The sequence below is a fragment of the Filicampus tigris genome, chromosome 16 (assembly GCF_054856515.1).
Source record: "Filicampus tigris isolate MCC_2025a chromosome 16, RoL_Ftig_1.0, whole genome shotgun sequence".
Classification (NCBI taxonomy): domain Eukaryota; kingdom Metazoa; phylum Chordata; class Actinopteri; order Syngnathiformes; family Syngnathidae; genus Filicampus; species Filicampus tigris.
The window spans coordinates 3822064-3833391 of record NC_141232.1 but is presented as its reverse complement, the minus strand read 5'-3'; the positions used below and the strand labels follow the sequence as shown (position 1 = coordinate 3833391).

Here is an 11328-nt window from a genome sequence, read left to right as displayed (position 1 = left end):
AATTAAATGAATAAAGAAAGAAACACAAAACTGATTGCTGAGAAACCATGGAACCTGAATGTCCCCTACAGTACAGGCCCAACCAACTTTTTCAGTTGGACGCACCAGCACAGATTTTGTCGCATTGTTTTTTGGGGTGTGTGTGTGTGTGCGTGTGCGTGTGTGTGTTTGCTGTGCTACGGGAATGGTCGTACTGTTCCATTTTTCGTTTCTAATAAGCACCAATAAGCAAGCGTGTCGCTGTCTTTAAACAGTTACAGCAAGCAATGTGTTTTTTATATGACAACATACGTTTATACAATTATTCCATGTTTATCAAATAAAAAGACATTACCGGGGTTGGCACTTGACCTTTTTTTGCCCGCCCGGCCGCGACACCCCCGGCCATATTCATAAACACTGTCGGCCCCCGCCCCGTTCCGACCAGCCGGTGATCAAAAAGGACGTCACATCTCCCCAATCTAACAGGTTGGCAGACTCCCTACGTACACTGCGGGTTGATGGTTTGAACAACTTAAGATTCAAAACTAATTTGGATTTTTCAAGATCAAGAAACATGAAGTAGTTGCAGCTGATTTTCTTTAGCTGGCCAGATATGGCCCCCGGGTGGTGATTTGAGACCTGTGCTCAGCAGGCATTTGGCATCATCTCCTCGTTTCAGGTTGTGCAAAACTGTTACAAAAATCACATTGCAACAGCACCATCTATTGGTATAATTACTGTACTACAACACAGGTGGCTTTTAGTAAGTGCCTGTTGTGTCTCTCTTCACGTCTCCAGTGAAATGTTTTCAGACATTTGTATTCTGTTTTTCCGTAGTCGGGCTAATGTACGGAATATTTGTGTGTTTTTGCTGATTGTAAAAAGTGCAATGTGGTGTACTTCTTATACTCAAACACCAAGCTAGTTAGCCTACACAGCTTTTCAGATTTTTGGCCAAAAATGACTTGTTCTTGACTGTAACAGATGTGGCAAAGTTACTCCAGCTTGTGTCTGTGCATTCTAGCCATTAAAAAGACTCAAAGCAATTTATTGGCAATAGGACTGGAAAAGAATAGTTTGAAAACATGAAGGTATAATTCGGTATAGGGCAAAAGTGAACATTTTGAGGAGGACAAGTGTTCACATTAGCAATGAGTAGCCTTTTAAATAAGTAAGCTAATAATATGTTCTGTCGCAACTGCTGCAAATGTTCCCGGTGAAACACTATTGTGAATTTAAAGGAAAATGGCTCCTAAATATGGATATTAACATCAAGTGGCTCACCTGCCGTGGTCCTCAGCGCACATCACTATTTGATTGTGCTGTCAATCATCTTTCGTCTTTTACGTAAGCACGGTGTTTCTTTTCGCCGTTGTTTGTGAAGTGCATTGGAATTACAAATGACTTGAGGTAATAATCAATCAAACTTGACGGACAAGAAAAGTGGGGCTGTGCAGTCTGTGGTGGCCGATTGTGGGAACTCGATTGTGTTTTCTACGGTTTGGTAAATGTTGGTAGTGCCGGCTGTCCAAAGCACAACATGATTGCCCCCCCCCGCCATGTTTAAGGTGTTGAAGCTGCTGTCAATCAAGTAGAGGCGCAAAGCGTCAAGAGCAACAAGCTTGAAATCAACGTGGCACGATTGCTTCCCGCTCGGTGACGACAATGAGGCCCTCAACGAAAGCAGGAAGTTGTCGCAAACTGGAATTCCAAAAGCCTCTCACACACATCATCGCTTGTTTGATAACTTTCAGAGTTGTGCAAAGCAAACATTCAGCACAAAGCCAAAGGACGCCCTTTGAAGAGGTCACACTGCGCTGTTGTTTGTACAGCCCATGTCACATGAGTGAGTGCACAGAGGCACGGGCGCAATGTTGCTATGATGCTATGTCAGCTAGCTCAAAGTGCTGGACGGCTGCGCCCCACCTTGGTCCTATCTATTGCATTGATGAAGCACTACTGCACATAGAAAACTTTGAACAAAAGTCAATGGGTAAAAAAAAGATCAAACGACAGACTTGTGAAATACCTTTACTCGTCATTAACCAGTTACTGTTTATCCTGTTTATCTAAGACTAGATACACATTTGAAATATCTTTTGTTTGTAATGAATCTTTTAATTACATTTTTTATAATGAATCTTTTAATGACATGACAAAGAAGTCCCCGCCGCTGCTGGAGAATGATTGACAAGGAGGAAGTTTGTGTGAAAATATTTTTCCTGAGGCTGGATGCTGCGTCAGGCAGACAGGCAGGCAAGCATGCAAAGTGAACACAACGGGGCTTTCAAGAAGCAAAGGTAAAACCTTCAAGTAGGGGGCGGACGGACCGGCAATGTCATTCTTCAAGTTTTTTTCGAAGGTAATCTTCCAAGGTGAAGACAATGGGAAAGTTTGTCGCTCCGTTGCATTCTGAACAACCACAGCCTCTCTTTTTTTTTTTTTTTAATCTGTCTGGATTGTACTGTATGTCTCCTTCGGGTTTGTGGGCATGGCCACTGGAAAAGTGCGTTAGGTGAAGGGGTTGTTGTGTCTTTGTGTGTGGGCGTGTCCTACACATGAACTTAAGGGTGGTTGCCTTTGGGCTAAGCCATCATCGCATTTTGTGGTGATGGACAAGCTGACGTTGACAAGCGTGATGCTGCTACTGCTGCTAGTCACAGGTGAGACATTTGGTCATCTCCATACAAGCATTTTAAAACGGTCGTTTCCATTTTGTCCTTCTGTGCTTTTTTTTTTTTGTTTGGGGATTCAATCGAAATGGGTGAAATTGTGCGGTAAAGGACAGTCCAGAAATTGCTCCATGATCGTTCACGAACATTTACGCACAAAGACGGCGGCACAGTGCCTTCCTGTGAGGAGTTTGCATCGCCCATTGGTCTAGGATTCTGCTACTAAAGAAATTTGCCCAAAATGGGCCACTTCCAACCAAAATGGCTACGCTTTCTGTTCAAATTCAGACATGGGTCCTGATGACTTTTTTTTTTTTTTTTTGCGTTTCCTGTCATGAGAGAAAAGTCTACCCAATTTGGTGTGGATCAGCCAAACTGGTGTCATGGGCTGAGTTTACAGAGTTTACCAATGAAGGAATTGGGTGAAAATGGGCTGCTTCAAACTAGAGATAGACCGATATGTTTTTTTCAGGGCCGATACTGATTATTAGTAGTCAAGGAGGCCGATCACCGATATTTGGAGCCTATATTCATTTTCAGTAAAAAGGAAAATATTGGCATTAAAAAAATAAAACAAATTAAAACTATTAACTTTGTTGAAAGGCCTTTACGCATGTTTGTTGAACATTTTCAGATTTGCATAATTAATTAATTGTTAATGTTTTTTATTACTATACATTTTCGACAATATGAATCTTTGTAATAAAATTCTAACAAGGTTCAGGGAGCTCCCAGGGTCATCCGCATGTCTTCAAAAGTTACATGAAAACTTCGACAATTGCTCACAAAATATTTCGACAGATTAAAATAAAGTTCTCCAAAATTTCTAAATGACAGAAAAGAGAAAATTTCACTCATCTTTGTTTTGATTTCAAACAAAACCAAAAGGTGCAGAGTGCTCCCAGGGTCAGTTAGACTCTCTAATAAAGTTAACTGAAAATTTAAACAAATAGTTCCTTGAAGTTAACACTGTTTTAAGTTGATTTATTATCCGCCATTAGATTTTTAAAAAAAAGGCAGATACCGATATTCATCAAAATGTCAAATAACGGCGCCGATAATCAGCCCGGCCAATAATCGGTCCATCCCTACTTCAAATTCAAATGGCCAACTTCTTGTTCAAATTCAGAGTTCATGAGTCCTGAAGACTTTTTCATGCATCCTGTCATGATGGACATGCCCAGCCAATTTGATGTGGACCGGTCAAACTTTTCTTTTTTTTTTTTTTTTACTTTTGGGGGTGTGACTGAGAAAATTTAGCGAAAAAGACAACTTTCAATCAAAAAGACTTTTTTTGTACATCCTATCAAGATAGACATACACGAGATAAAGGACCTCGATAGTTCCTCCTCTAAAATTCCCCTTCTGGTGATTAGGGAATTTTCAATGAGTTGTTTTATTCCTACAGTCTAAGGAGTCAAGAAAGTTGATTTGAAATCATTCCTGACTCCTTCATCACTATCACGGGATTTTTACAAAGAGGACCATAGACAGTGGCTTGACACTTTTAAGAGCTTCCTCTCTCTGTACAAGCTGTCCGACGTTGCCAAGGGCCAAAAGGGCCAAAAGGCCCACGGGACAAACACTTGTCATTGCCAAGCATCTGACAAGTGGAAAAAATGCAAAAAGAGCGCAATCAAAACCAGTCAGACAACAAGCGAAGATGATAAAAGACGACGACAACATAACTAACCGCACTTTGCACGACATTGGTACTTCCTCTTACCGTAAATATCTTTTATTTTCATCTTCCTTCTTCTTGATCGTTAACATTCTTTGCATGCTTTTCATTTACGCATTTCATGCGCAACAATCAGCAATGCGCAATCTGTTCCGAATCCAATGAAAGGAAAATGTTCTCAAAGTTCAAATAATTATCTGACACGAGTTTTGAAATGAATTAGGATGACAGATTGTTTTCAGTTGTCATTGCGGTAAGGACCGCTAATGACTGTTGTCGTACATTCCTCGGATAGCTTGGCTTCCGACGCCGTGCAACACGGATGTGAAGCAGTGGTCAGGAAAAAGTTGCTGACGCTTTTTTTTTCGGAAGTCAAACCTTGAATGGCTTGGCTAAAAACACTTATGTAAGGTTTCTGGGCTGCAATAGCAGTTGACAAGTGACACCATGCAACACTGATGCGAAGCAGCTGTCAGAAATAGAGCTTATAAAAAAAAAAAAAAAAATAGCAGTTCAGCAGATATGTGAACAGCACTAAATGGTTGGCTAGATAAAGATGTACCTGGAGTGGTAGAAGCAGCGTATGTGACAACGGCATGAGGTTTAGGCCAAACTGTCAGTCCAACTTGGCTCCTGGGCTGCAAGAGAAGAAAAAGAGGAGATGATTGATCTCACAGCGGGGAAATTCACTGGTTAGCAGTTCAACAGTAGCTGGCAAGTGACTCCGTGAACGACAGAAACTGAGCGTGCATTCGACAACATATTAGCTCAGTGATTGACAGGAAAGCAAAATCGTCGAGGATTTGATGCAAAATTGTTACCGAAGCAGCATTTGTGACAAGCGCTTCACATCTTCAAAGCCAAGCTATCAGAGGAACCTACAAGAGTGCTCATACGTACTTGCTTGACTTCATATCAACTTCCTGATTGACAGAAAACATTTTGGACTTTCTACACTAAAGTTGTAAAGGCCAATTTAGCTTTGGGCCGCCTTTGAGTCAAGTCATTTTTCTTTGAATAATTAGAGGAGCTACTTTTTAAAGACATGGCACATTATTGACAGCATGATCGACTTTGACGTTTAAGCACAGGATTGACGACGTGCTGCTTAGGAAATGTCTTCATGTTGGAATGACATCTGGCCTTGTTCTCTTTGTCTTTTTCATCTTCAGAAAATGCGGCGCAACCAGACGGTGAGTGCAGCCTTCTTTCCTTCCTCCTTTCCTTCGTGTGCCTAATGATTTTTTGCTTCTTTATTTTCACTTTAGCACACTATAATAAGAGTGCAGCAGCACACTTTTATTTTCTCCTCCCAAGTAATGATCAATTAAAATTGATTTATTAACTTTCTATTTGTAATTGTAAAATGGATTTATTGTAAGTAATACATTTTCAATAAATTACCGTTGATTAATTATGATGGAATGCCTTTTTAGTGTATGTATCTGATCATTTGTCAAATAATCAATTAAGAAATTTTACATGATTAATAAAATCAAAAGATTAGTAAAAGAAAAATATTTGCATCCATCCATCTAGTGTTGTAAATATGGAAAAATAAAAAACCTGTACTGAAATTATGAATCAATTGACATGTATTGCACGTTACAAAAATTGTGCCAAAATAAACGTTTTGCGAAAGAACAGTCGGAAAACATTAAACGCAACGGGAATGTGCTTAAAAAAGTTCAACACAACGGAACTGTACTATATACCACACGGGGGTACCAGCAGTGCAACTTGTACCACACGTAGAGAATCACTGAAATGAACTATTTGACGTATACTTTTTACCCAACCTTTTTTCATTTCATCTTCAAATGATCTGGCCTATCTTTCTGTTTCAAGACAAAAAAAAAAAAAAAAATGAAATGTGGGCCTGGGACCGGGAGGCTTGCCCATTTCTCACCTCGTGTGTGCGTGCGTGCGCATGTATTTTCAGTGTGCGGGCAGGCACTGCTTAACAACCGCATCGTGGGGGGTCAGGCGGCTTCCGGGGGTGAGTGGCCCTGGCAGGTCAGCCTGCACATGCCTTTGACCGGACACTTCTGCGGGGCGTCTCTCATCACCCGTGATTGGCTGCTGTCGGCCGCACACTGCTTTGTCCGGTAGTTCAAGTCTCACGCATGATAGCAACCTATGGGCCCCGGGGGGGGGGAACATTTACAAAGGGTTCCCTCATAATGCTGATGCTAAATGAGGCCAACAAAACTACCCGCAAATGCCATTGAAATTAATACTGTTATGATGTGTGTATGCGTGCGTGCAGTTTCAGCCCTGTGACGGCGTTTTTGGGTCGTCAGAGCCAGGAAGGTTCAAACCCAAACGAGGTAAGGCGCGACATCACCGAGATCATCCGCCATCCTGAGTACGACCCGAGCACCTTCAACAACGACGTGGCCCTGTTGAGGCTGTCCTCGCCCGTGACCTTCGACGACTTCATCGTGCCCGTCTGCCTGGCCGCCGACGGAAGCACCTTCTTCACCGGAACCGACAGCTGGGTCACCGGATGGGGGAAGATCGGCTCGGGAGGTCAGTGCGCTCGTGCTGGGCGATTCTGAAAAAAATAAATAAATAAGCATGATTATTTTTGATTATTCATTGAGTTCAAAACGTAGCATTTAAGGACCAAATAAACATTCCAGCTCTAAATATAACTTGAAAGAACAACCAGACGCCCGTTCGGCACATTAATTGTTTTTCTTCAATAATATGCTTATGATCGTGAGAAACCAAATTCTAAATCCCAATTAAATTTCGATATATTGCACAGCCCTATAGTCAGCACGCCAAATTAATTGTCTTTGTTTACAAAAATGTACATCGTGGCAAACGCAAAATTGTATTCCTGTATTTTTTTTTTTTTTGCCCCATAACTGAATCTATTAGAAGACTCCAAATTGTCTCTGATGTTTACAATTGGGATTCTATTCACGGGACAGTGACAGTTGTCGTGGTGGCTGTTTGTGTGCGTGCAGTTCCTCTACCGAGCCCCCAGAACCTGATGGAGGTGGAGGTTCCCGTGGTGGGAAACCGCCAGTGCAATTGTGACTTCAACTCCATTGCAACAATCACAGACAACATGATTTGTGCCGGCCTGAGACAGGGAGGAAAGGACGCGTGTCAGGTGACTTGATGGCATTCAATTGTTTGGGTGAGAGGAATCGGCAGACAAACAAACGATTCTAGGGAATCGAATTACTGGGAACTGGTTTTCAGAAAGAGTCAAATTTTGATTCGCATCCCTAATGATGATATATTGTTTGTATTGTGAATCCAAACCTTATGTCCACCCCTGTTGTGATGACCTTTATGAAAGACATTTTGGCACCACAACCCATGAATTTGTCTTAGATACCCCAGAAACATAGAATAATTTCTCAGTTTCAGCCCATAGCATCATGTGATTTGATTTTCTACTACGCATCGTTTGTTGTTGACTACTCTTCAATGCATTGTAAGATACACTGAGGACGCTTTACTCATGACACAATCGAACACAACTACAAAGCACGGCTTGTAAAGTCGATAGTTTTCTAGATTTCTCACTTTCTTTGTGTCCATCAAGCAAGGTCACAAAAAGCGAAAGTGGTTTTGCTAACAAGGCGACCGCGGTGTTCTACAGGGTGATTCTGGCGGTCCAATGGTGAGCAAGCAAGGCATCAAGTGGGTCCAGAGCGGGGTGGTGAGCTTCGGAATAGGTTGCGCTGAGCCGAACATTCCGGGTGTCTACACGCGGGTGTCCCGATACCAGGACTGGATCAGCAGCCATACTGGCAACGACAACCTGCCAGGGTTCGTCACCTTCACGTCTCCGGGAACCGACCCAGACCTGCAGGTTAGCTGTGCTGATCCGACGGCGACCGGGCCACCCACCAGTACCGACATTCCCCCGCGTGAGCAGCGCCGCACACCACCACTTTAATGTTTACACAATTCCTAAATTGAATGTTTACAAAATAAGTATTTAGTCTGCGGAAAAGTGAAATTAATGTTCTAGTGCCTCCATTAGTCTAAACAATGCATTCTGATTAGTATTGCATTTGAGGAATAGGAGTTAAGTACCAAAATCCACCTGTTTTTTTATCCATCTCAGGCGGCGGCCATTTTGTCACTTTCTGTCGACTGAAAATTACATCGCTCAGGTCACGACCAATCATGACTCCCCTGTTTACTGAAGCTGAGCCATGATTGGTTGTTACCTGAGCCCCGAGTAACTGTGATGTCATTTTCAGTCGACAGAAGTGAAAAAATGACCGCCCCCTGAGATGGACAAAAACAAATAGATTTTACTGCTTATATCATATTCCACAAACGGAATATTGATCAGAATGCCTCGTTTAGACTAGTGGGGCTACATAGAACATAATATTGTCAAAAAAATTGGGGGTTGTCTTTCCTTTTAAAAAATAAATAAATAAACAAAAAAAAACAAAAAAAGGGTATTAGCTAAAACCCAAATTGTCACTGCTGTGTACAAAAGTACTTTGGCTTGTCGGAAACTGTAAATTCTTTGTTCATAAAAAATAAGTCATTTAGATTTGTTGAAGATGAAATTGTCTTTGATTTTTAGAAAAAAAGCACAATTTAGTTGTGCTGGGAGACTTGACTCATGCTTAGAAATACACAAGTTTTGTCTTTACTCCAAATTGTCTGTTTACAAAAAACAAGTGTTTAAGAATGTAAATATTCTTTCCCGTTTACACAAAAACGTATTGACCTAAGATGACCTGTGACGTTTGTTTTCCGCAGCGGTGTTATGTGGACGCGCCCCTTTGAACGACCGCCTGTCGGGTCCTGGGTCAGCGTCGGCCGAGGCAGGCGAATGGCCCTGGATGGCCCGTCTGTATCGGAACGGAGGTTACGTTTGTAGTGGCACGTTGGTGGCCGAGGACGCCGTGCTTACCAGTGCACAATGCGTCGCACGGTAAGGCAACAAGTCGTGAGGCACTGCGATGGTGACTCCTGTGTGTCTATTGTAAATTAGGTTCACTAAAGATGCTTTAATTTTGTTGTCCTTCTCTTTAAGCCGTCACCTTAAAGTTGTGGAGGGATTAGCGTATCCCAATGATCCTAGGCGCTAAATTATCAGTGCCTCGCAGTATGCTTACGGTGGGGCTTGTGCTGTGCAGGTCCAACACAGTGTCCGAGTGGACCATCCGCCTGGGTCACGTGAGGCAGAGTGGCTCCAGCAGTTCTGAGATAGTGGTGAGAGTGATCAGTATCACAACCAGCACCCTGCCAGGTCCAAATGTGGCGGTCCTGGAGCTGGCATCCCGGCCGCCGCTGTCCGACTTCATCCAGCCCATCTGCGTGGACAGTGGGCAGACCCTCACCAGCGGCTCCAATTGCTGGGCCGCCGGATGGAGCGCAGGCCAAGCAGGAGGTATGTGCTCTACTTCAAATTATATTTGATGTTTACTTAACTCGAAACTGTCTTCTAAAGGGGGGGTTGATTCTAAGTCGAGGTGTGTGTTCATCTGGATTGGTCATCCTCGTGATGTCACCCCCTCGCATTTTCTCACTGTCGTCGTCTTCCTGTTTCATACTGCAGAGACGCCGACTTTGAAGGAGATCCCAACGCCAGTGCTGGACTGTGGGAATTTGTCGTCCACTGACAACATTTGTACGGAACGTCTCACACTGGTCCAGGTGACCTTCGCTGCTTCTTCCACTTTCACATTGCACATCTAAGATGGCTTTTCAACACTTTTGACCCGTTTGTAAGGTACAATACAGAATGGGCAAGACTGTGACTTCCTGTCTTGTGACTTGCATCCATTCAGGAAGACAGTGGCGGGTCGTTGATGTGCCAGCTGGGCAGCTTCTGGTACCAAGTGGCGGTGCTGAACAACACAAGCAGCAGCAACGGCAGCCAAATAGGACGAGAAGACCAAATGACGGTCTTGCGCAGACTCAGTAGCTTTAATGCCTTCCTGGCGGAAGTGACGGAGCAATTCTCGTCGGCCACCAGCTGCGGCTCAGCACCGTCGCCCCCCCTCAGCCAGCTCCTGTTGTTTGGCATGGGATTGCACGCAGTCTTGATGGTGCTGTGTCACTGAATGAAACAGGACGCGGCACCTGCCAAGTGTCCCAACGTCAATGTGAAAGCCATTTTTTTTAAACTACTTGGATTATTTCTCCTAGTACCAATCAATCTTTTTTGGTGATTTTGTGAAGAAATGTATTTATTATTTATCATTAATAAATGAACATTCTAAACGTTCAACAATTCTAAACCGTTTGGCTCGACTGCTTACCCATTTGTCAGTTGTCTCGCGCGCTTTTCCTGATGTAAACCTCACGGTTGTAGCAAAGCGACCTCGGCTATATATTTGCACATACTTCAGGTTAAAAGAAATGCTTTTGCAACGTCCAAATGGACCGTACATTCGCTCTAGAATGTGATAACAATGTTTCAAAATCAACCTACAGTACCTGCATTCAAAGAAAACACCTCATATGTACCATAAACGTTGTACCGCCATTGCTAGGGTAACTAATTGGTCATCCCCACCAACCACGAACTTTCGTTCTGAGCCTTTAACATAATTATACACAATTTTCATGTCAATGTATAACACACACTATTATGAAACATATACATTCGTCAATATATTATATTCTAACTCAATTTACGTACCTGTAGCATACAAAATCTCCTGTTTTATTCTCAACGTTCTCTCCCGCCTCGGAGTCCGCCTTGTGTGTGGCTCTTCTTCCCTTCGGTCATGGACGGCATTGGACGCCAAGCAGCTAACGCTGCCCTCTGCTGGTCACAGTTAGTCGTTGCAACCTCCTTGTAGAATACTGTATCACTTTTTCTTTATTTGCCTCAACAATTAAGCAATAAAAATGTGTTGCACTAGAAATTAGTATCAAATACCTGCGGAAACAATAAAGTTCAAAATGTAACAATTTTGAATGTAACGGGCACTTCCTGAATCTCCATTCTACTTTGCACACTTCAACACAATCAGCAAGAAAAAAAAA

The 11328-nt window shown here is 42.8% G+C and overlaps 1 protein-coding gene across 2 annotated transcripts; it reads left to right on the top strand.

The window, feature by feature from the left end:
• The first annotated feature begins 1955 nt into the window (after positions 1 to 1955).
• LOC147134163 (polyserase-2-like) lies at positions 1956 to 10574 on the top strand. Of its 2 annotated transcripts, XM_086056850.1 has the most exons (10): positions 1956 to 2645; positions 5508 to 5528; positions 6278 to 6443; positions 6605 to 6867; positions 7314 to 7462; positions 7961 to 8231; positions 9088 to 9262; positions 9468 to 9721; positions 9890 to 9987; positions 10122 to 10574. In XM_086056850.1, exons 1-10 carry the CDS (start codon positions 2594 to 2596, stop codon positions 10395 to 10397), a joined length of 1725 nt encoding a protein of 574 aa, XP_085912976.1. In that variant the 5' UTR covers positions 1956 to 2593; the 3' UTR covers positions 10398 to 10574. The 2 variants fall into 2 exon arrangements, with proteins under 2 accessions (XP_085912976.1, XP_085912974.1); XM_086056848.1 differs by lacking the exons at positions 1956 to 2645; positions 5508 to 5528 and having other exon boundaries at positions 5538 to 6443.
• The last annotated feature ends 754 nt before the right edge of the window (positions 10575 to 11328 follow it).

Coding starts and splice junctions, on each gene's coding strand:
- LOC147134163 (XM_086056848.1), top strand. CDS start 6,202: ATGAAATGTGGGCCTGGGACCGGGAGGCTTGCCCATTTCTCACCTCGT. Junction 7,463..7,960: donor GAGGAAAGGACGCGTGTCAG/GTGACTTGATGG, acceptor GGTGTTCTACAG/GGTGATTCTGGCGGTCCAAT. Junction 8,232..9,087: donor CAGTACCGACATTCCCCCGC/GTGAGCAGCGCC, acceptor TGTTTTCCGCAG/CGGTGTTATGTGGACGCGCC.